At 37.7% G+C, this 27178-nt stretch overlaps 1 protein-coding gene across 1 annotated transcript in view; it reads left to right on the top strand.

The window, feature by feature from the left end:
- LOC309654418 (uncharacterized protein) overlaps positions 1–23753 on the top strand; it is a gene marked incomplete at its 5' end in the record, with an annotated part of 886940 nt that extends 863187 nt beyond the window's left edge. The window contains one exon of the mRNA XM_082448342.1: positions 23634–23753. Within this exon, the coding sequence (XP_082304468.1) occupies positions 23634–23725 (92 nt within the window). The 3' untranslated portion in view covers positions 23726–23753. The remainder of the gene's footprint in view (positions 1–23633) is intronic.
- Positions 23754–27178: the final 3425 nt, after the last annotated feature.

Genomic DNA, 27178 nt, shown 5'->3' with positions numbered 1-27178 from the left:
TTCTTTGTCCATTCACCTGTTTATGGACCATTTTTTGCTTCCATGTCTTGGGTATTTCAGTATTGTTGCAGTGCACATTTGCCTGCCTCTGTATTTCCGATTTTGGTGGTCTTAGGTTATAGGCCCAAAAGGTGCCCTGCCGCATCATATGGTAACTCAATTTTTACCTTTTCAAGCAGCTCCATTCAGTATGCGTTAGTGCTGTTACCACTTTACATCCCACCAGCAGCTAGAATGTACACAATTCTCTAAAACCCCTTCAGCATTTATAGTTTGTAGACTTTTTGCTGATGGTCATGACTGGTGTCACCTGAAACCTTTTTGAATTTGAATTTGCATGTGGCTAATAATTCCTTATACTGAGCTTTAGGCATGTCCTTTTTTTTTCTTTTCCTTTTTTTTTAAAGAGTGAGTACAACTTCCCTCCTCTTATTGACTTCTTGAAAAGTTACTCATGTGTTGAATTTTCTTGCCAATTCCATACCCCAGGGCATTTTTTGAGGGCCTGTGTCTTTTACAGCCCTGCAGTCCTTGTGACTATATAAGCAACCATTGGCACTGGGTTTAAAGCTACTGTTGTGGGAAGCAGCCACAAGGCGGCAGCATTATTACGTTCTCAAGTCTTGTTACTAGGACAACACAGTCTTCCTGGAGGTAGTGTTCCGAGCCTGTAAATTAGAGTGCAATGTCCTGGGACAAGCCCCCAGAAGTTTATGTCTGCTAACTTATGTTTGTTTTTTAAATTTAATTTCTATTTCTTATCGGAGTAAATTTGATTAGAGTGTTGTGGTTTTCTGGCTGTACAGAATATGCTCAATGATTCATACATATGTCTGTTCATCTTCGGATCCTGTTACCATGTATGTGATTACAGAATGTATATTTTGAAGGTATTGGTGAATATATAATTCATATCATTTATATGTTATATGTTTATATACATTTAACATACATTAGTATGTTAAGCCCTCCCAGAGTCTGCCATTAACCCCACCAAAGAGCCCAGGTAGGCTCCAGTGTTGGGTTGCCTCAGGCAAAACAACCAACAGGGAGGGAACCCAGCCCCACCCATCAACAGTCAAGTGGATTAAAGTTTTACTGAGCTCTGACCGCCACAGCAACAGTCAGCTCTACCCACCACCAGAGCCTCCCATCAAGCCTCTTAGATAGCCTCAACCACCAGAGGGCAGACAGCAGAAACAAGAAAAACGACAATCCTGCAGCCTGTGGACCAAAAACCACAGTTACAGAAAGATAGACAAGATGAAAAGGCAGAGGGCTATGTACCAGATGAAGGAACAAGAAAAAACCCCAGAAAAACAACTAAATGAAGTGGAGATAGGCAACCTTCCAGAAAAAGAATTCAGAATAATGATAGTGAAGATGATCCAGGACCTCGGAATAAGAATGGAGGCAAAGATTGAGAAGATGCAAGAAATGATTAACAAAGACCTAGAAGAATTAAAGAACAAACAAACAGAGATGACCAATACAATAAGTGAAATGAAAACTACGCTAGAAGGAATCAATAGCAGAATAACTGAGGCAGAAGAACGGATAAGTGACCTGGAAGACAGAATGGTGGAATTCACTGCTGCGGAACAGAATAAAGAAAAAAGAATGAAAAGAAATGAAGACAGCCTGAGAGACCTCTGGGACAACATTAAATGCAACAACATTCGCATTATAGGGGTCCCAGAAGGAGAAGAGAGAGAGAAAGGACCAGAGAAAATATTTGAAGAGATTATAGTCGAAAACTTCCCTAACATGGGAAAGGAAATAGCCACCCAAGTCCAGGAAGCGCAGAGAGTCCCATACAGGATAAACCCAAGGAGAAACACGCCAAGACACATAGTAATCAAAGTGGCAAAAATTAAAGACAAAGAAAAATTATTGAAAGCAGCAAGGGAAAAACGACAAATAACATACAAGGGAACTCCCATAAGGTTAACAGCTGATTTCTCAGCAGAAACTCTACAAGCCAGAAGGGAGTGGCATGATATACTTAAAGTGATGAAAGGGAAGAACCTACAACCAAGATTACTCTACCCGGCAAGGATCTCATCTAGATTTGATGGAGAAATCAAAAGCTTTACAGACAAGCAAAAGCTACGAGAATTCAGCACCACCAAACCAGCTCTACAACAAATGCTAAAGGAACTTCTCTAAGTGGGAAATACAAGAGAAGAAAAGGACCTACAAAAACAAACCCAAAACAATTAAGAAAATGGTCATAGGAACATACATATCGATAATTACCTTAAACGTGAATGGATTAAATGCCCCAACCAAAAGACATAGACTGGCTGAATGGATACAAAAACAAGACCCATATATATGCTATCTACAAGAGACCCACTTTAGACCTAGGGACACATACAGACTGAAAGTGAGGCGATGGAAAAGGATATTCCATGCAAATGGAAATCAAAAGAAAGCTGGAGTAGCTATACTCATATCAGATAAAATAGACTTTAAAATAAAGAATGTTACAAGAGACAAGGAAGGACACTACATAATGATCAAGGGATCAATCCAAGAAGAAGATATAACAATTATAAATATATATGCACCCAACATAGGAGCACCTCAATACATAAGGCAACTGCTAACAGCTATAAAAGAGGAGATCGACAGTAACACAATCATAGTGGGGGACTTTAACACCTCACTTACACCAATGGACAGATCATCCAAAATGAAAATGAATAAGGAAACAGAAGCTTTAAATGACACAACAGACCAGTTAGATTTAACTGGTATATATAGGACATTCCATCCAAAACCAGCAGATTACACGTTCTTCTCAAGTGCGCACGGAACATTCTCCAGGATAGATCACATCTTGGGTCACAAATCAAGCCTCAGTAAATTTAAGAAAATTGAAATCATGTCAAGCATCTTTTCGGACCACAACGCTATGAGATTAGAAATGAATTACAGGGAAAAAAACGTAAAACAGACAAACACGTGGAGGCTAAACAATACGTTACTAAATAACCAAGAGATCACTGAAGAAATCAGAGAGGAAATCAAAAAATACCTAGAGACAAATGACAATGAAAACACGACGACCCAAAACCTATGGGATGCAGCAAAAGCAGTTCTAAGAGGGAAGTTGATAGCTATACAAGCCTATCTCAGGAAACAAGAAAAATCTCAAGTAAACAATCTAACCTTACACCTAAAGAAACTAGAGAAAGAAGAACAAACAAAACCCAAAGTTAGCAGAAGGAAAGAAATCATAAAGATCAGAGCAGAAATAAATGAAATAGAAACAAAGAAAAGAATAGCAAAGATCAATAAAACTAAAAGTTGGTTCTTTGAGAAGATAAACAAAATTGATAAGCCATTAGCCCAGACTCATCAAGAAAAAGAGGGAGAGGACTCAAATCAATAAAATCAGAAATGAAAAAGGAGAAGTTACAACAGACACCGCAGAAATACAAAGCATCCTAAGAGACTACTACGAGCAACTTTACGCCAATAAAATGGACAACCTGGAAGAAATGGACACATTTTTAGAAAGGTATAACCTTCCAAGACTGAACCAGGAAGAAACAGAAAATATGAACAGACCAATCACAAGTAATGAAATTGAAACTGTGATTAAAAATCTTCCAACAAACAAAAGTCCAGGACCAGATGGCTTCACAGGTGAATTCTATCAAACATTTAGAGAAGAGCTAAGACCTATCCTTCTCAAACTCTTCCAAAAATTGCAGAGGAAGGAACACTCCCAAACTCATTCTATGAGGCCACCATCACCCTGATACCAAAACCAGACAAAGACACTAAAAAAAAGAAAATTACAGACCAATATCACTGATGAATATAGATGCAAAAATCCTCAACAAAACACTAGCAAACAGAATCCAACAACACATTAAAAGGATCATACACCACGATCAAGTGGGATTTATCCCAGGGATGCAAGGATTCGTCAATATACGCAAATCAATCAATGTGATACACCATCTTAACAAATTGAAGAATAAAAACCATATGATCATCTCAATAGATGCAGAAAAAGCTTTTGACAAAATTCAACACCCATTTATGATAAAAACTCTCCAGAAAGTGGGCATAGAGGGAACCTACCTCAACATAATAAAGGCCATATATGACAAACCCACAGCAAACATCATTCTCAAAGGTGAAAAACTGAAAGCATTTCCTCTAAGATCAGGAACGAGACAAGGATGTCCACTCTCACCGCTATTATTCAACATAGTTCTGGAAGTCCTATGCACGGCAATCAGAGAAGAAAAAGAAATAAAAGGAATACAAATTGGAAAAGAGGAGGTAAAACTGTCACTGTTTGCGGATGACATGATACTATACATAGAGAATCCTAAAACTGCCACCAGAAAACTGCTAGAGCTAATGAATGAATATGCTAAAGTTGCAGGATACAAAATGAATGCACAGAAATCTCTTGCATTCCTATACACTAATGATGAAAAATCTGAAAGAGAAATTATGGAAACACTCCCATTTACCATTGCAACAAAAAGAATAAAATACCTAGGAGTAAACCTACCTAGGGAGACAAAAGACCTGTATGCAGAAAACTATAAGACACTGATGAAAGAAATTAAAGATGATACCAACAGATGGAGAGATATACCATGTTCTTGGATTGGAAGAATCAACATTGTGATAATGAGTATACTACCCAAAGCAATATACAGATTCAACGCAATCCCTATCAAATTACCAATGGCATTTTTTACGGAGCTAGAACAAATCATCTTAAAATTTGTATGGAGTCACAAAAGACCCCGAATAGCCAAAGCAGTCTTGAGGGAAAAAAATGGAGCTGGAGGAATCAGACTCCCTGACTTCAGACTATACTACAAAGCTACAGTAATCAAGACAATATGGTACTGGCACAAAAACAGAAACATAGATCAATGGAACAAGATAGCAAGCCCACAGATTAACCCACACACCTATGGTCAACTAATCTATGACAAAGGAGGCAAAGATATACAATGGAGAAAAGACAGTCTCTTCAATAAGTGGTGCTGGGAAAACTGGACAGCTACATGCAAAAGAATGAAATTAGAATACTCCCTAACACCATACACAAAAATAAACTCAAAATGGATTAGAGACCTAAATATAAGACTGGACACTATAAAACCCTTAGAGGAAAACATAGGAAGAACACTCTTTGACATAAATCACAGCAAGATCTTTTTTGATCCACCTCCTAGAGTAATGGAAATAAAAACAAAAATAAACAAATGGGACCTAATGAAACCTCAAAGCTTTTGCACAGCAAAGGAAACCATAAACAAGACGAAAAGACAACCCTCGGAATGGGAGAAAATATTTGCAAACGAATCAACGGACAAAGGATTAATCTCCAAAATATATAAACAGCTCATTCAGCTCAATATTAAAGAAACAAACACCCCAATCCAAAAATGGGCAGAAGACCTAAGTAGACATTTCTCCAAAGAAGACATACAGACGGCCACGAAGCACATGAAAAGATGCTCAACATCGCTAATTATTAGAGAAATGCAAATCAAAACTACAATGAGGTATCACCTCACTCCTGTTAGAATGGGCATCATCAGAAAATCTACAAACAACAAATGCTGGAGAGGGTGTGGAGAAAAGGGAACCCTCTTGCACTGTTGGTGGGAATGTAAATTGATACAGCCACTATGGAGAACAATATGGAGGTTCCTTAAAAAACTAAAAATAGAATTACCATATGACCCAGCAATCCCACTACTGAGCATATACCCAGAGAAAACCGTAATTCAAAAAGACACATGCACCCGAATGTTCATTGCAGCACTATTTACAATAGCCAGGTCATGGAAGCAACCTAAATGCCCATCAACAGACGAATGGATAAAGAAGTTGTGGTACATATATACAATGGAATATTACTCAGCCATAAAAAGGAACGAAATTGAGTCATTTGTTGAGAAGTGGATGGATCTAGAGACTGTCATACAGAGTGAAGTAAGTCACAAAGAGAAAAACAAATATCGTATATTAATGCATGTATGTGGAACCCAGAAAAATGGTACAGATGAGCCGGTTTGCAGGGCAGAAGTTGAGACACAGATGTAGAGAATGGACATATGGACACCAAGGGGGGAAAACTGCGGTGGGGTGGGGATGGTGGTGTGCTGAATTGGGCGATTGGGATTGACATGTATACACTGATGTGTATAAAATTGATGCCTAATAAGAACCTGCAGTATAAAAAAACAAACAAACAAAACAACTAATACTAAACTTTCATTGGGTTATTTGTATGGAAATAGGTTAATATAAATGTTTCAGACATTACATGAAATTTCTAAAAATCTTATATTTGTATTTGTATGGAAATATGTATGGAAATATGTTAATATAAATGTTTCAGACATTACATGAAATTTCTAAAAATCTTATATGTTCTGGTATAATGTTATAAGTAATAATCCTAGTTATTACTTTAAAATGTATATCTCAGAAATAACTAATTTTCTTGTCAACTGCATTATTATGAACTTTCATCAAATCTTTAACTGTGGTCATTTTTAAGTCTTTTCTCATTTACAGACAGTTCTGGGTGTACTCTGATGCTTTGGCAAATATGTTCCTATTAAAGGGTTTCATCTTTAAGAAATTCATGTAAAAGACTCTGACAAGTACAAGTTTCTGGTAACTGACTGCACTGCTGAACTGAATGAATAAGCATTTTCAGAACTCTAATGAAAAACTGATGAACTCAAAAAAGTGCTAACGAAAGATCAAGATGAAAACAAAAATTAATTACATGGGACTGAGTGAACTGATGAGGATGAGTATAATTTTTGTGACTTTCTGTCTGAATTTAAAAAAAAATCCCACAAGGACTCAGAGGCAAAGAATATACAAATCAATTTTCACTGCAAAGTAAAGGAGCTGTTACAGTGGAGGATTACTGGACTGAATGTCAATATTATGACATAGTATGAGTGTCTTTCAGGTTTGGTAACTGCAATCATTGTTGCTTTTGTTGTGGTCATCCATGTACAATGCTTAGTGTCAGTCTATTTATCTCTTGTAAAAATAAATTACACTGTGTGTGTGTGAAAAAAAATGTCAACAAACAATAGGTGCTGAAGCAGTTGTGGAGAAAAGCGTAAACTCTCGGTCTAAGTGGGATGTAAACTGGTAATGGCCAAATAATAGGAACAGGACGGCAGTGCGTTTAAAGGTAAAAATTGAGTCACCATATGATCTGGAAGGCCCACTATTGGGCCTGTCACCTGTGAAAGCCAGAATCAAAAAGGCACGGGATGGAAAACCGTATATTGCAGCAGTACTTACAATAGCCAAAACATGGAAGCAAACAAAATGTCCATCAACAGATAAATGGACAAAGAAGAAGTGGTACAAATACCGAATGGAAGAGTAGCCTCGGGAAAAAAATGAACAATGCCGATTTCAGGACTACACATGAGCCTAGAAATAATCATATTAGCTTAAGTAAGTCAAGAGGGAATGACAAATATCCTATGATATCATGTATACATGTTATCCTAAGATTGCTACCAATGAACATATTTCCACAGAAAAAGACAATCACAGATTTACAAAACAAACTAATGGTTAGCCAAAATGAAAGGTGGGAGGATGGATAAATTAGGACTATGGGGCTAACATACATATACTAAAGTATGTTAAATGTATATAAACATATAACATATAAACTATATGAATTATATAGTCACCAATACATATAAAATATATAATGACAAAACACCTACCAAATACCAAGGGAGGTCTACTCAACATTCTGTAATAACATACAAGGTAACAGGATCCGAAGATGAACAGACATATGTATGAATCATTGAGCATATTCTGTACAGCCAGAAAACCACAACACTCTAATCAAATTTACGCCGATAAGAAATAGAAATTAAATTAAAAAAACAAACATAAGTAAGAAGACATAAACTTCTGTGGGCTTGTCTCAGCACATTCCACTCTAATTTACAACTTTGTAACACTACCTCCAGGAAGACTCTGTTGCCCTAGTAACAAGAGTTAAGAATGTAATAATGCTGCCGCCTTGTGGCTGTTTCCCATAACAGCAGCTTTAAAACAAGTGCTAATGGTTGCTTACTAGTCACAAGGACTGCAGGGCTATAAATGACACCTGTCCTCAAAAAATGCCCTGGGGTAGGGAATAAGCAAGAAAATTCTACACATGACAAATTTTTCAAGAAGTCAATATAAAGAGGGAAGTTGTAGTCAGTTTTTAGAAAAAAAAGGACATGCCTAAAGCTCAGTATAAGGAATTATTAACCACATGCAAATCTAACGTGAAAAAAGTTTCAGCTCAAACCAGTCAAATGACCATCAGCAAAAAGTCTACACACTATAAATGCTGAAGGGCTTTTAGAGAACTCTGTACCTTCTAGCTGCTGGTGGAATGTAAAGTGGTAACAGCACTAAAGAAAACAGAATGGAGCTGATTTAAAAGGTAAAAATTGATCTACAATATGATGCGGCAGGGAACCTTTTGGGCCTATAACCTAAGACCACCAGAATCGGAAAGACAGAGACAGGCAAATGTGCACTGCAGCAATATTGAAATAGCCAAGACATGGAAGCAAAAAAAAGGTCCATAAACAGTTGAAAGTACAAAGAAAAAGTAGTATATGGACAGAATGGAATAGTAGCCTAGGGAAAAAAAAGAACAATGCCATTTTCAGGACTACAGATGAGCCTAAAAATAATCATATTAGGTTAAGTAAGTCAAGAGGGAATGACAAATATCCTATGATATCAGGTATACATGTTATTCTACGATTGCTACCAATGAATATATTTCCACAGAGAAAGACACTCACAGACTTATAAAACAAACTAATGGTTAGCCAAAATGAAAGGTGGGAGGATGGATAAATTAGGACTATGGGGCTAACATACATATACTAATGTATGTTGAATGTATATAAACTATATGAATTATATAGTCACCAATACATATAAAATTTATAATGACAAAACACCTACCAAATACCAAGGGAGGTCTACTCAACATTCTGTAATAACATACATGGTAACAGGATCCGAAGATGAACAGACATGCCTATGAATCATTGAGCAGATTCTGTACAGCCAGACAATCAAAACACTCTAATCAAATTTACTCCAATAAGAAATATAAATTAAATTTAAAAAACAAACAGAAGTAAGGAGACATAAACTTCTGGGGGCTCATCCCAGCACATTCCAGTGTAATTTACAACCTTGGAACACTACCTCCAAGAAGACTCTGTTGCCCCAGTAACAAGAGTTGAGCATGTAATAATGTTGCCGCCTTGTAGCTGTTTCCCACAACAGCAGCTTTAAACCAAGTGCTAATGGTTGCTTAATAGTCACAAGGACTGCAGGGCTGTAAATGACACCTTCCCTCAAAAAATGCCCTGGGGAAGGGAATAGGCAAGAAAATTCAACAAATGACAAACGTTTCAAGAAGTCAATATGAAGAGGGAAGTTATAGTCACTATTTAAATAAAAAAGGAAAAGAAAAAAAAGGACATGCCTAAAGCTCAGTATAAGGAATTATTAACCACATGCAAATCCAACTTCCAAAAAGGTTTCAGTTCACACCAGTCAAATAACCATCAGCAAAAAGTCTACAAACTATAAATGCTGAAGGGCTTTTAGAGAGCTCTGTACCTTCTAGCTGCTGGTGGAATGTAAAGTGGTAACAGCACTAATGAAAACTGAATGGAGCTGCTTTTATAGGTACAAATTGACTACCATATGATGCGGAAGGGCACCTTTTGGGCTTATAACCTAAGACCACAAGAATCGGAAAGACAGAGGCAGGCAAATGGCACTGCAGCAATATTGAAATTGCCAAGACATGGAAGCAAAAAAAAGGTCCATAATCAGATGAATGGACAAAGAAGAAGTGTTATATGGACAGATTGGAATATCAGTCACAAAAAAAATTAAAGAATGGCATATGCAGCACCACAGATGAGCCTAGAGATAATCCCACAACGTGAAGTAAGTCAGAATGTGAAAGACAAATGCCCTATGATGTCCCTTATGTTATCTGAAAATTCATAAAAATGAACATATTTCCTAGAGAAAGGCAATCTCAGATTGAGAAGACAAACTTATGGTTAAGCCAAAGAAAAGGTGTGAGGAATGGATAAATTAGGATATTGGGGTTAACACACATATATTAATACATATAAAATATATAATCCCCAAAGACCTATGGAATACCAAAAGTGGTCTACTTAACACTCTATAACAACCTACATGGAAAAGGACCCAAAGATCAATAGATATATGTATATATGTAAATAAACAAGATTCTGTACCCTAGAAAAAGAGACATTTTTCAATGAAATTTGCTCTGATAAAAACTACAACTTAAAGACACAAACAAGAATTACGGAGGCTAAAACTTATGGGGGTTTGTCCTGGCACATTCCACTCTAATCTGCAACCTAAAAGCACAACTTGCACAAAGGTTCTGTTTCCCTAGCAAGCAGAGTTGGCAATGTAGAAATGCTGCCACACTAAGGCCGTTTCCTCAAACAGCAGCTTTAAATCTACTGCTAATGGTCAGTAATATTCACAAGGACTGCAGGGCTGTAAATGACTCATGCCCTCTAAAAATGTCCTGGGGTAGGGAAAGGCCAAAAATTCCAAACGCATCAAATTTTTCAAGAAGGCAATTTGAAGTTGTAACATTAGCTCTATCTTAAAAAAAAATGAAAAGCACATTGATAAACGCAAAACATCAGGAATTATTAGACGCATGCAAATCCAATCTACACAAAGTTATCACCTCAAACCAGTCAGAATGACCATTAGCAAAAAGTCAACAAACAATAGATGCTGAAGATGTTGTGGAGAATAGCGTACCCTCTCGGTCTAAGTGGGATGTAAACTGATAATGGCCAATAATAGGAACAGAATGACAGCGCGTTTAAAGGTAAAAATTGAGTCACCATATGATCAGGAAGGCCCACTATTGGGCCTTTAACCTGTGAAAGTGAGAATCAAAAAGACACGGGATGGAAAATCATGTACTGTAGCAGTATTTACAATAGCCAAGATATGGAAGCAAAGAAAATGTCTATCAACAGATAAATGGACACAGAAGAAGTGGTACACATACCGAATGGAGGAGTAGCCTCGGGAAAAAAATGAACAATGCCGATTTCAGGACTACACATGAGCCTAGAAATAATCATATTAGCTTAAGTAAGTCACGAGGGAATGACAAATATCCTATGATATCATGTATACATATTAGCCTAAGGTTGCTACCAATGAACATATTTCCACAGAAAAAGACACTCACAGACTTAAAAAACAAACAAATGGTTAGCCAAAATGAAAGGTGGGAAGATCGATAAATTAGGACTATGGGGCTAACATAGATATACTAATGTATGTTAAATGTATATAAACAAATAACATATAAACTATATGAATTATATACCCACCAATACATATAAAATATATAAAGACAAAACACCTACCAAATACCAAGGGAGGTCTATTCAACATTCTGTAATAACATACATAGTAACAGAATCCGAAAATGAACAGACATATGTATGAATCATTGAGCAGATTCTGTACAGCCAGAAAACCACAACACTCTAATCAAATTTACTCCGATAAGAAATAGAAATTAAATTTAAAAAACAAACATAAGTAAGGTGACATAAACTTCTGAGGGCTTGTCCCAGCACATTCCACTCTAATTTACAACCTTGGAACACTACTTCCAGGAAGAAACTTTTGAACTAGTAACAAGAGTTGAGAACGTAATAATGCTGCCGCCTAGTGGCTGTTTCCCACAACAGCAGCTTTAAACCCAGTGTCAATGGTTGCTTATATAGTCACAAAGACTGCAGGGCTGTAAATGACACACGCCCTCAAAACATGCCCTGGCGTAGGGAATAGGTAAGAAAATTCAACATATGAGAAATTTTTCAAAAAGTCAATAAGAGGAGGGAAGTTGTACTCACTCTTTAAAAGAAAGGAAAAGAAAAAAAAGGACATGCCTAAAGCTCAGTATAAGGAATTATTAGCCACATGCAAATTCAAATTCAAAAAGGTTTTAGCTCACACCAGTCATGACCATCAGCAAAACGTCTACAAACGATAAATGCTGAAGGGGTTTTGGAGAACTGTGTACCTTCTAGCTGCTGGTGGGATGTAAAGTGGCAACAGCACTAACGCAAAGTGAATGAAGCTGATTGAAAAGGTAAAAATTGAGCTACCATATGATGTGGCAGGGCACCTTTTGGGCCTATAACCTAAGACCACCAGAATCAGAAAGACAGATGCAGGCAAATATGCATTGCAGCAATATTGAAATAGCCAAGATATGGAAGGAAAAAAAAAGTCCATAAACAGATGAATGGACAAAGACGAAGTGGTATATGGACAGAATGGAATAGTAGCGTCGTGAAAAAAATGAACAATGCCGTTTTCAAGACTACAGTTGAGCTAGAAATAATCAAATAACATTAAGAAAGTGAAAAGGGTATGACAAATATCCTATGATATCATTTATACAAGTTTTCTTAAGATTGCTACCAATGAACATATTTCCACAGAAAAAGACACTCACAGACTTATCAAATAAACTAATGGTTAGCCAAAATGAAAGGTGGGACGATGGGTAAATTAGGACTATGGGGTTAACATACATATACTAATGTATGTTAAATTTATATAAACATATAACATATAAACTATATGAATTATATAATCACCAATACCTTTAAAATATACATTTTGTAAACACATACTTGGTAACAGGATCCAAAGATGAAGAGACATATGTATGAATCATTGAGCAGATTCTGTACAGCCAGACAATCAAAACAATCTAATCAAATTTACTCTGATAAGAAACAGAAATTAAGTTTAAAAAACAAACATAAGTAAGGAGACATAAACTTCTTGGGGCTTGTCCCAGCACATTCCACTCTAATTTACAACCTTGGAACACTACCTCCAGGAAGAGTCTGTTGCCCTAGTAACAAGAGTTGAGAACGTAATAATGCTGCCGCCTTGTGGCTGTTTCCCACAACAGCAGCTTTAAACCCAGTGCCAATGGTTGCTTATATAGTCACAAGGACTGCAGGGCTGTAAATGACACACGCCCTCAAAAATGCCCTGGTTCAGAGAATAGGCAAGAAAATTCAACACCTGAGAAATTTTTCAAGAAGTCAATAAGACGAGGGAAGTTGTACTCACTCTTTAAAAAAAAGGAAAAGAAAAAAAAGGACATGCCTAAAGCTCAGAATAAGGAATTATTAGCCACATGCAAATTCAAATTCAAAAAGGTTTCAGCTCACACCACTCATGACCATCAGCAAAATGTCTACAAACTATAAATGCTGAAGGGGTCTTAGAGAACTGTGTACCTTCTAGCTGCTGGTGGGATATAAAGTGGTAAGAACACTAACGAAAACTGAATGGAGCTGCTTGAAAAGGTAAAAATTGAGCTACCATATGATGCGGCAGGGCACCTTTTGGGTCTATAACCTAAGACCACCAGAATCGGAAAGACAGAGGCAGGCAAATGTGCACTGCAAGAATAGTGAAATAGCCAAGACATGGAAGCAGAAAAAAGGTCCATAACCAGATGAATGGACAAAGACGAAGTGGTATACGGACCAAATGGAATAGGAGCCTCGGGAAGATAATGAACAATGCCGTTTTCACGACTACAGTTGAGCCGAGAAATAATCATATAAGGTTAAGTAAGTCAAAAAAGTATGACAAATATCCTATGATATCATTTATACACGTTATCCTAAGATTGCTACCAATGAACATATTTCCACAGAAAAAGATACTCACAGACTTGTCAAATAAACTAATGGTTAGCCAAAATGAAACGTGGGAGGATGGGTAAATTAGGACTATGGGGTTAACATACATATACTAATGTATGTTAAATGTATATAAACATATAACAGATAATCTATATGAATTATATAATCACCAATACCTTTAAAATATACGTTCTGTAATCACATACATGGTAACAGGGTCCAAAGGTGAACAGACATAAGTATGAATCATTGAGCAGATTCTGTACAGCCAGACAATCAAAACACTCTAATCAAATTTACTCCGATAAGAAATAGAAATTAAATTTACAAAAGAAACATAAGTAAGGGGACATAAACTTCTGGGGGCTTGTCCCAGCACATTCCACTCTAATTTACAACCTCGGAACCCTACCTCCAGGAAGACTCTGTTGCCCAAGTAACAAGAGTTGAGAACGTAATAATGCTGCCGCCTTGTGGCTGTTTCCCACAACAGCAGCTTTAAACCCAGTGCCAATGGTTGCCTATATAGTCACAAGGACTGCAGGGCTATAAATGACACACGCCCTCAAAATATGCCCTGGCGTAGGGAATAGGGAAGACAATTCAACATATGAGAAATTTTTCAAGAAGTCAATAAGAGGAGGGAAGTTGTACTCACTCTTTAAAAAAAAGGAAAAGAAAAAACAGGACATGCCTAAAGCTCAGTATAAGGAATTATTAGCCACATGCAAATTCAAATTCAAAAAGGTTTCAGCTCACACCAGTCATGACCATCAGCAAAATGTCCAGAAACGATAAATGCTGAAGGGGTCTTAGAGAACTGTGTACCTTCAAGCTGCTGGTGGGATGTAAAGTGGCAACAGCACTAACGCAAACTGAATGGAGCTGCTTGAAAAGGTAAAAATTGAGCTACCAAATGATGCGGCAGGGCACCTTTTGGGCCTATAACCTAAGACCACCAGAATCGGAAAGACACAGGCAGGCAAATGAGCACTGCAGCAATATTGAAATAGCCAAGACATGGAAGCAAAAAAAAGGTCCATAAACAGATGAATGGACAAAGAAGAAGTGGTATACGGACAGAATGGCATAGTAGCCTCGGGAAAAAAATGAACAATGCCGTTTTCAGGACTACATTTGAGCCTAGAAATAATCATATAAGGTTAAGTAAGTCAAAACGGTATGACAAATATCCTATGATATCATTTATACACGTTATCCTAAGATTGCTACCAATGAACATATTTCCACAGAAAAAGACACTCACAGACTTATCAAATAAACTAATGGTTAGCCAAAATGAAAGGTGGGACGATGGGTAAATTAGGACTATGGGGTTAACATACATATACTAAAGTATGTTAAATGTATATAAACATATAACAGATAAACTATATGAATTATATAATTACCAATACCTTTAAAATATACATTTTGTAAACACATACTTGGTAACAGGATCCGAAGATGAAGAGACATATGTATGAATCATTGAGCAGATTCTGTACAGCCAGACAATAAAAACACTCTAATCAAATTTTCTCTGATAAGAAATAGAAATTAAATTTAAAAAAGAAACATACGTAAGGGGACATAAACTTCTGGGGGCTTGTCCCAGCACATTCCACTCTAATTTACAACCTCGGAACCCTACCTCCAGGAAGACTCTGTTGCCCAAATAACAAGAGTTGAGAACGTAATAATGCTGCCGCCTTGTGGCTGTTTCCCACAACAGCAGCTTTAAACCCAGTGCCAATGGTTGCTTATATAGTCACAAGGACTGCAGGGCTGTAAATGACACACGCCCTCAAAAATGCCCTGGTTTAGAGAATAGGCAAGAAAATTCAACACCTGAGAAATTTTTCAAGAAGTCAATAAGAGGAGGGAAGTTGTACTCACTCTTTAAAAAAAAGGAAAAGAAAAAAAAGGACATACCTAAAGCTCAGAATAAGGAATTTTTAGCCACATGCAAATTCAAATTCAAAAAGGTTTCAGCTCACACCAGTCATGACCATCAGCAAAAAGTCTACAAACTATAAATGCTGAAGGGGTTTTAGAGAAACGTGTACCTTCTAGCTGCCGTTGGGATGCAAAGTGGTAACAGCACTAACGAAAACTGAATGGAGCTGCTTGAAAAGGTAAACATTGAGCTATCATATGATGCGGCAGGGCACCTTTTGGGCCTATAACCTAAGACCACCAGAATTGGAAAGACAGAGGCAGGCAAAAGTGCACTGCAGCAATATTGAAATAGCCAAGACATGGAAGCAAAAAAAAGGTTCATAAACAGATGAATGGACAAAGAAGAAGTGGTATATGGACAGAATGGAATATCAGTCACGAAAAAAAATAAAAGAATGGCATATGCAGCACCACAGAGAAGCCTAGATATAATCACACAACGTGAAGTAAGTCAGAATGCGAAAGACAAATGCCCTATGATATCACTTATGTTATTTGAAAATTCATAAAAAATGAACATATTTCCATTGAGAAAGGCAATCTCAGATTGAGAAGACAAACTTATGGTTAAGCCAAAGAAAAGGTGTCAGGGATGGATAAATTAGGATATTGGGGTTTACACTCATATACTAATACATATAAAATATTTAATCCCCAAAGACCTATGGAATACCAAGAGTGAGCTATTCAACACTCTGTAATAACCTACATGGAAAAGGACCCAAGGATCAATAGATATATATATGTGTGTGTAAATGAACAAGATTCTGTACACCTAGAAAAAAAGACATTTTTCAATCAAATTTGCTCTGATAAAAACTACAACTTAAAGACACAAACAAGAATTAAGGTGGCTAAAACTTATGGGGGTTTGTCCTGGCACATTCCACTCTAATTTGCAACCTAAAAGCACAACTTGCAGCAAGGTCCTGTTTCCCTAGCAAGCAGCGTTAGCAACGTAGAAATGTTGCCATCCTAAGGTCGTTTCCTCAAACAGCATCTTTAAATCTCCTGCTAATGGTCACTAATATTCACAAGGACTGCAGGGCTGTAAATGACTCATGCCCTCAAAAAATGTCCTGGGGTAAGGAATGGCCAAAAAAATCCAAACGTGGCAAATTTTTCAAGAAGGCATTTAGAAGTTGTATGTTTTGCTCAATCTTAAAAAAATTGAAAAGGACATTGATAAACGCAAAACATCAGGAAATATGATACACATGCAAATCCATTCTACACAAAGATATCACCTCACACGTGTCAGAATGACCATCAGGAAAAAGTGAAAAAAAAATAGATGTTGAAGAAGTTGTGGAGAATAGCGTAACCTCTCAGTCTAAGTGGAATGTAAAGGGGTAACAGCCAATAATAGGAACAGAATGGCAGTGCGTTGAAAGGTAAAAATTGAGTCACCATATGATCCGGAAGGCCCACTATTGGGCCTGTAACCTGTGAAAGCCAGAATGAAAAAGACACGGGACGGAAAATCGTGTATTACAGCAGTATTTACAGTAGCCAAGACATGGAAGCAAAAAAATATCTATCAACAGATAAATGGACAAAGAAGAAGTGGTATACATAACGAATGGAACAGTAGCCTCGGGAAAAAAATGAACAATGCCATTTTCAGGACTACAGATGAGCCTAGAAATAATCATATTAGGTTAAGTAAGTCAAGAGGAATGACAAATATCCTATGATATCATGTATACATGTTATCCTAAGATTGCTACCAATGAACATATTTCCACAGAAACAGACACACACAGACTTATAAAAGAAACTAATGGTTAGCCAAAATGAAAGGTGGGAGGATGGATATATTAGGACTCTGCGGCTAATATACATATACTAATGTATATAAACATATAACATATAAACTATATGAATTATATAATCACCAAAACATATAAAACATATAATGACAAAACACCTACATAATACCAAGGGAGGTCTACTCAATATTCTGTAATAACATACATGGTGACAGGATCCAAAGATGAACAGACATATGTATGAGTCATTGAGCAGATTCCGTGCAGCCAGACAATCACAACACTCTAATCAAATTTACTCTGATAAGAAATAGAAATTAAATTTAAAAAACAAACAGAAGTAAGGAGACATAAACTTAGGGGGCTTGTCCCAGCACATTCAACACTAATTTACAACCTTGGAACACTACCTCCAGGAAGACTCTGTTGCCCTAGTAACAAGAGTTCAGAACGTAATATTGCTGCCGCCTTGTGGCTGTTTCCCACAACAACAGCTTTAAACCCAGTGCTAATGGTTGCTTAATAGTCACAAGGACTGCAGGGCTCTAAATGACACCTGCCCTCAAAAAATACCCTGGGCTAGGGAATAGGCAAGAAAATTCAACACATGACTAATTTTTCAAGAAGTCAATATGAAGAGGGATGTTGTACTCACTCTTTAAAAAAAAAGGAAATAAAAAACGACATGCCTACAGCTCAGTATAACGAATTATTAGCCACATGCAAGTCCATCCTCCAACAAGGTATCAGCTCACACCGCTCAAATGACCATCAGCAAAAAGTCTACAAATTATAAATGCTGAAGGGGTTTTAGAGACCTCTCATCCTTCTAGCTGCTGGTGGGATGTGAAGTGGTAACAGCACTAACGAAAACTGAATGCAGCTGCTTTAAAAGGTAAACATTGAGCTACCATATGACGTGGCAGGGCACCTTTTGGGCCTATAACCTTAGACCACCAGAATCGGAAAGACAGAGGGAGGCAAATGTGCACTGCAACAATATTGATACAGCCAAGACATGGAAGCAAAAAAATGGTCTATTAACAGATGAATGGACAAAGAAGAAGTGGTATACGGACAGAATGGAATAGTAGCCTCGGGAAAAAAATGAACAAGGCCTTTTTCAGGACTACAGATGATCCTAGAAATAATCATATTAGGTTAAGTAAGTCAAAAGGGAATGACAAATATCCTATGATATCATTTATACATGTTATCCTAAGATTGCTACCATTGAATATATTTCCACAGAAAAAGACACTCACAGACTTATAAAACAAACTAATGCTTAACCAAAATGAAAGGTGGGAGGATGGATAAATTAGGATAATTTGGCTAACATACATATACTAATGAATGTTAAATGTATATAAACATATCACATATAAACTATATGAATTATATAATCACCAATACATACAAAATATATAATGACAAAACACTTACCAAATACCAAGGCAGGTCTACTCAATATCCTGTAATAACATACATAGTAAAAGGATCCAAAGATGAACAGATATATGTATGAATCATTGAGCAGATTCTGTAAAGCCAGACAATCACAAGACTCTAATCACATATAATCCGATAAGACATAGAAATTAAATTTAAAAAACAAACTTAACTAAGGAGACATGAACTACTGGGGGCTTGTCCCAGCACATTCAACTCTAATTTACAACCTCGGAACACTACCTCCAGGAAGACTCTGTTGCCCTAGTAACAAGGGTTGAGAACGTAATAATGCTGCCGCCTTGTGGCTGTTTCCCATAACAGCAGCTTTAAACCCAGTGCTAATGGTTGCTTAATAGTTACGAGGACTGCAGGGCTCTAAATGACACAGGCCTTCAAAAAATGCCATGGGGTAGGGAATAGGCAAGAAAATTCAGCACATGACAAATTTTTCAAACATTCAATATGAAGAGGAAAGTTGTACTCACTCTTTAAAAAAAAAAGGAAAAGAAAAAAAAAGACATTCCTAAAGCTCAGTATAAGGAATTATTAGCCACATGCAAATTCAAATTCAAAAAGGTTTCAGCTCACACCAGTCAAATGACCATCAGCAAAAAGTCTACAAACTATAAATGCTGAAGGGGTTTTAGAGACCTCTCATCCTTCTAGCTGCTGGTGGGATGTAAAGTGGTAACAGCACTAACGAAAACTGAATGGAGCTGCTTTAAAAGGTAAACATTGAGTTACCATATGACGTGGCAGGGCACCTTTTGGGCCTATATCCTAAGACCACCAGAATCGGAAAGACAGAGGGAGGCAAATGTGCACTGCAACAATATTGTTATAGCCAAGACATGGAAGCAAAAAAATGGTCTATTAACAGATGAATGGACAAAGAAGAAGTGGTATACGGACAGAATGGAATAGTAGCCTCGGGAAAGAAATGAACAATGCCTTTTTCAGGACTACAGATGATCCTAGAAATAATCATATTAGGTTAAGTAAGTCAAAAGGGAATGACAAATATCCTATGATATCATTTATACATGTTATCCTAAGATTGTTACCATTGAATATATTTCCACAGAAAAAGACACTCACAGACTTATAAAACAAACTAATGCTTAACCAAAATGAAAGGTAGGAGGATGGATAAATTAGGATAATTTGGCTAACATACATATACTAATGTATGTTAAATGTATATAAACATATAACATATAAACTATATGAATTATATAATCACCAATACATAGAAAATATATAATGACAAAACACTTACCAAATACCAAGGCAGGTCTACTCAATATCCTGTAATAACATACATAGTAAAAGGATCCGAAGTTGAACAGATACATGTATGAATCATTGAGCAGATTCTGTACAGTCAGACAATCACAACACTCTAATCACATATACTCCGATAAGAAATAGAAATTAAATTTAAAAAACAAACTTAAGTAAGGAGACATGAACTACTGGGGGCTTGTCCCAGCACATTCAACTCTAATTTACAACCTCGGAACACTACCTCCAGGAAGACTCTGTTGCCCTAGTAACAAGAGTTGAGAACGTAATAATGCTGCCGCCTTGTGGCTGTTTCCCATAACAGCAGCTTTAAACCCAGTGCTAATGGTTGCTTAATAGTCAAAAGGACTGCAGGGCTGTAAATGACACACACCCTCAAAACATGCCCTGGGGTAGGGAATAGGCAATAAAATTCAGCACATGACAAATTTTTCGAACAGTCAATATGAAGAGGAACGTTGGACTCACTCTTTAAAAAAAAGGATAACAAAAAAAAGGACATGCCTAAAGCTCAGTACAAGGAATTACTGGCCACATGCAAATCCAACCTCCAAAAGGGTTTCAGCTCACACCAGTCAAATGACCATCAGCAAAAAGTCTACAAACTATAAATGCTGAAGCTGTTTTAGAGAACTGTGTACCTTCTGGCTGCTGGTGGGATGTGAAGTGGTAACAGCACTAACGAAAACTGAATGGAGCTGCTTTAAAAGGTAAACATTGAGCTACCATATGATGCGGCAGGGCACCTTTTGGGCCTAAAACCTAAGACCACCAGAATCAGAAAGACAGAGGCAGGCAAATGTGCACTGCAGCAATATTGAAATAGTCAAGACATGGAAGCAAAAATAAGGTCCACAAACAGATGAATGGACAAAGAATAAGTGGTATATGGTCAGAGTGGAATATCAGTCACGAAAAAAAATAAAAGAATGGTATATGCAGCACTACAGATGAGCCTAGAGATACTCACACAACCTTAAGTAAGTCAGAATGCGAAAGACAAATGTCCTATGATATCACTTATGTTATCTGAAAATTCATAAAAATGAACATATTTCCATAGAGAAAGACAATCTCAGATTGAGAAGACAAACTTATGGTTAATCCAAAGAAAAGATGTGAGGAATGGATAAATTAGGATATTGGGGTTAACACACATATACTAATACATATAAAATATATAATCCCAAAGACCTATGGAATACCAAGAGTGGTCTACTCAACACTCTGTAATAACCTACATGGAAAAAGACCCAAAGATCAATAGATGTATGCATATGTGTAAATGAACAAGATTCTGTACACCTTGAACAAAAGGCATTTTTCAATCAAATTTGCTCTGATCAAAACTACAACTTAAACAAGGATTAAGGAAGCTAAAATTTATGGGGTTTTATCCTGGCACATTCCACTCTAATCTGCAACCTAAAAGCACAACTTGCAGAAAGGTTCTGTTTCCCTAGCAAGCAGAGTTGGCAACGTATAAATGTTGGCACCCTAAGGCCATTTCCTCAAACAGCAGCTTTAAATCTACTGCTAATAGTCACTAATATTCACAAGGACTGCAGGGCTATAAATGACTCATGCCCTCAAAAAATGTCCTGGGGTAGGGAATGGCCAAAAAAATCCAAACGCGGCAAATTTTTCAAGAAGGCAATATGAAGTTGTAAGTTTAGCTCAATCTTAAAAAAAATGAAAACGACATTCATAAACACAAAACATCAGGAATTATTAGACTCATTGAAATCCAATCTACACAAAGGTATCACCTCACACCAGTTAGAATGACCATCAGCAAAAAGTCAACAAACAATAGGTGTTGAAGAAGTTGTGGAGAATAGCGTAACCTCTTGGTCTAAGTGGGATGTAAACTGGTAACAGCCAATAATAGGAACAGAATGGCAGTGCGTTGGAAGGTAAAAATTGAGTCACCATATGATCCAGAAGGCCCACTATTGGGCCTGTAACCTGTGAAAGCCAGAACCAAAAAACACGGGATGGAAAATCGTGTATTGCAGCAGTATTTACAATAACCAAGACATGGAAGCCACAAAAATGTCCATCATCAGATGAATGGATGAAAAAGTGGTCCATGTACACAATGCAATATTAGACACAGAAAATAATGAAACAGTGCCGTTTGCAGCACCATAGATGAGGCTACAGATAATCACACAACTTGAAGTAAGTCAGAAAGTGAGAGACACATATCCTATGATATCACATATAGGTGTTATCTAAAAATTGATAGGAATGAACCTATTTCCACAGAGAAGGACACTCACGTGTTCAGAAAACAAGCTTGTGGTTAACCAAATGGAAAGGTGTGAGGAATGTATAACGGAGGATATTGGGTTCAACAGACATATGCTAATACTTATAAAATATATAATCATCAAAGACATACCGAATACCAAGAGAGGTCTACACAACATTCTGTAATAACCTATATGGAACGGCATCCAAACATGAAAAGATATATGTATCAATGAAAGAGACTCTGTACACCTAGAGCAAACACAATATTGCAATCAAATTTGCTCTGAGAAAAATGAAAATTTAACTAAGAATACCAACAACAAATAAGTAGACATCGTTTTTGGGGGTTTGTCCTGGCACATTCCACTCTACTTTACAACCTACAAACAGGACTTCCAGGAAGGCTATGTTGCTCTAGTAACCAGAGTTGGGAATATAGAAATGCTGCCTCCTTGTGGCCGTTTCCTGCAACAGCAGCTTTAAATCCAGAGCTAATGGTCATGTAATATTCACAATTACTACAGGGCTGTAAATGACACCTGCCCTCAAAAAATATCCTGGTACAGGTAATGGCCACAGGAATTCAGAACATGGCACAATTTTCAAGGAAACAATTTAAAGAGGTAAGTTTCTGTGTTTCACTTAAGAGAAAAGAAAAGGAAAACGGACGTAGATAAAAGCTCAATATCGGGAATTATTAGATGCATGCAAATTGAAACTACAAAAAGGTATCACCATGCAACACTCAAAATGCCATCAGTAAAAAGTCTACAAACAATAAATCCTGAAGGGGCTTTAGAGATCCGTGTACCCTCTGGTTGCTGGTGGATGTAAACTGGTAACAGCCAGTAGTGAGAACAGAATGGAGGTGCGTTGAAAGGTAAAAATTGAACTACCATATGATCTAGTAGGCCCACTGCTGGGCCTAACCCCTGAGAAGACCAGAATCCCAAAGACACGGGCTGGCAATCCTGCACTGCATCAATATTTAGCATAGCCAAGACTTGGAAGTAACCAAAATGCCCATCAACAGGTGAATGTAAAAAGAAGAAGTGGTCCATGGACACGGTGGAATATTCGCCATGGAAAAGAATGAAACACTGCTCTTTGCAGGACCTTAGATGAGCCTAGAGATAATCACAGAATATGAGGTAAGTCGGACAGCAGACGACAAATATCCTGTGATATCACTTCTAGGTGTTACCTAACAACTGACACATATGAACATACTTCCACAGAGAAAGACTCTCACAGACTTAGAAAACAAACCACGGTTATCTCAAAGGAAAGGTGGGAGGAATGGGTACATTAAGATTAGGTTTACCATACGTATACAAATACACATTAAACACATGTGTCAAAAAGAACCACCATATAACAAGGGAGGTCTACTGAACGCTCTGTAATAATTTACATGGGGGCTTGCCTGGTGGCACCGTGGTTAAGAATCCGCCTGCCAATACAGGGGACACAGGTTCGATCCCTGGTTCGGGAACATCCCACATTCTGCAGAAGCAGGAAATGCAAATCAGCACTACTAAGAAGTCTCACTTCTCAGCAGTCAAAAGGGCCATCCTAAAAAAGTGTAAAAACCAGAAATGCAGGACAGGCCAGGGAGAAATGGGAACCTTGTTATGCTGATGGGCGGGATGTAAATTCCCAACGGCCACTCTGGAGAATTGTATGGTGTTTCCCAAAACATCTACAAAACACAGCTAGAGAGCATAGGACACTTCCACTCATGGGCATATAAATTGGGAAAACTTCAAATCAACAAGACACAGGCACCCCAAAGTTTAGGGCTGCTCTTTTTACAAGAATCTCCACTTCACTACAACTTAAATATCCCAGGAAAGAGAAAAATGGATAAAGAAGCTGTGGTACTTATGTACAATGGAATATCACTCAGCCATGAAATCAATGTCATAAGGCTAGTAGCAGCATGATGAGTGGATTTAGGTACGATGATTTTAAGTGAAATAAGTCACACAGAAAAAGACAATTATCATAAGATATCACTTATAGAGGGAATGTAAAAATCGCTTCACAAGAACTGAATTACAAAACAGAACAGAGTCACACATTTAGAAAACACACTATGGCTGCTTAACGGGAAAGGTGAGGTGGGGTGATGCATAAAACAAGGGTTTGAAATTAGCACAGATACCATTCCATAAACTAAATATGTAACAGACAAGACCTACTCCTTGCTCAGTGAACTGGACTCAACACCCCCTATTTACCGCCCAAGAATATATCTGACTAGTAAGAATCTTAAAACCTATATATTGATATCTCCCTGTAAGTGAATCAAGTGGGCGTAAAGCAGCATAAACACAGCAGTGAAAATCAGCTAAACCCTTCTATAAAAATAAGTTACAAAAAAAAAAAACAAAGATAGTGAAAGAGAGAGAAATTCTTACAAAATTCGTTCAGGGGCTGTGATGCAACCTGGACTGACCATATCTAGACCCACAGCTGGATGTGACATAAGGGTGGACACTCTAGGGGCTGAGAGGATTGGTGAGGTTGGGGGAGCAAATGCAGACCCTTTAAAGTAATACTGCGTGGGACCCATTGCATGGGTCCCAAATCTCCAGGTTCAAGGGAATCTTCCTACAGAGAAAACATGCATGGGAAACCCAGAGGATGGGACACCGTGTGATCGGGAAAGGTTTCTAAAACGCACCTCATTTCTCATCTCCTGGTGCTCGGGTTCGCCATTCCAGCCACTTTCCTAACAATCTCCCCACTTGGAGAATCAGCACCTTTAACCTCCTCTTTCGTACAGTTTGCAATTTGTCCTGAGGATGAACGGGAAGAGGGGCAACCAATGAGAGACTAGCTCTAGGTGTTCAGACCGGCACAGGTCAATCTAATTTGCCATCAGGAAGAAGAATTAACCACAGGCTCAGCCTGCTCCTCGGAACCAGAATAGGGCCTGAAGCAATCCTGCGGTTTTGCGGCCAGCTTCCAAAAAAGCGAGTTGAAAAATGGAGCTCAGGGGCACTGCAATTCACAAACCTGCAGAGTTATAAATGATAACTATCGTCCAAAAATATATTGAGGGAAGGCAACGAAGAGGATTTGAAAGTAAGGCAGAACTGCAGGAAACAGATTTCAGGAGGTAGATTCGACTCACCTTTAAAGCACATGAAATGCGGCAAAACGTCAACAATGATGCACTTGGCCAAAAAGGGCGTATGCGTTTTTTCCTGAATTCAGGAAAAAACGCATACGCCCTTTTTGGCCAACCAAGCAAGCGGGAAATGCAAATCAGCACTACAAAAATGTCTCACTTCCCATCGGTCAAAAGGGCCATCCTGAAAAAGTGTAAAAACCAGAAATGCAGGACAGGCCAGAGAGAAAAGGGAGCCTTGTTACGCTGATGGGCGGGATGTAAATTGCCAACCGCCACTCTGGGGAAGTGTATGGTGTTTCCCAAAACATCTGAAAAACACAGCTAGAGAGCATAGGGCACTTCCACTCATGGGCGTATAAATTGGGAAAATTAAAAATGAACAAAACAGAGGCACCCCAAAATTTAGGGCTGCTCTGTTTACAAGAGCCTCGACTGGCATACAATGTAAATGACCTTGGAAGGAAAAAATGGATTAAGGAGGTGCGGTACTTAGGTAAAATGGAATATTTCTCAGCCATGACATGAATGAAAGAAGGCCAGTTGCAGCAACTCGGGTGGGCTTAGGTATGATCATTCTAAGTGATATAGGTCAGACAGTAAAAGAGACTTATCATAAGATATCACTTATAGGTGAAATCTAAAAATGGCTACACATGAACTAAATTTCAAAACAGAAACAGCGTCACACATTTAGAAAACACACTTATGGCTGCTAAAGGGGAAAGCTGGGGTGGTGTGAGGCATAAACCAGGAGGTTGAAATTAGCATAGATACCGTTCCATAGCCCAAATAGGTAATCGACAAGACCTACTCTATAGCTCAAAGCACTTTAGTGAGCACACTTTCGTCACCAGAATAGAATATAGAAGACTGGTAAGAATCTGAAAAGGAATTGATTGATGTCTCTCTGTAAGTGAATCAAGTGGATGTACAGAAGGAAGAAACACAGCATTGAAAATCAGCTATACCCCATTATAAAAATAAATTAGAAAAGAAAAAAGAGATACAAAGACAGTGAGAGGGAGAGAAATTCTTACAAAATTCATTCAGGGGCTGTGATGCAACCTGGATTGACCACATCTAGACCCACAGAAGAAACCTCCAGAACAAAAGTTCAAGGATAGTGTCTCCAGCGTGTTAGAAAGCTTGCAAGAAAGGCAGTGTGGCTGGAGCACAGTGAGCAAAGGAGAGAACAGTGAATGGAGAAGTGACTTCTTCACTTGTTTCCTTCTAGAGTTTAACAATAAGTTATTTGATCAGACTTTTCTTTTTAAAAAATCACTTCCTTGAATAACAATAGCCAAATAAATATAGGAATTGTTTTGATATTTCTTATTCTTCATAACAATGCTAATGGTGAATTGCATTTATATTATTAAATATATTATTCTATGATAAATGGACCTCATTGGGACTTATAAAAGGTCAATGGACAG

This window comes from Balaenoptera physalus (assembly GCF_965194825.1).
Source record: "Balaenoptera physalus genome assembly, chromosome: 1".
Taxonomy (NCBI): Eukaryota; Metazoa; Chordata; class Mammalia; order Artiodactyla; family Balaenopteridae; genus Balaenoptera; species Balaenoptera physalus.
The sequence above is the reverse complement of the archived record's forward strand: the minus strand, read 5'-3'. Positions and strand labels throughout refer to the sequence as shown.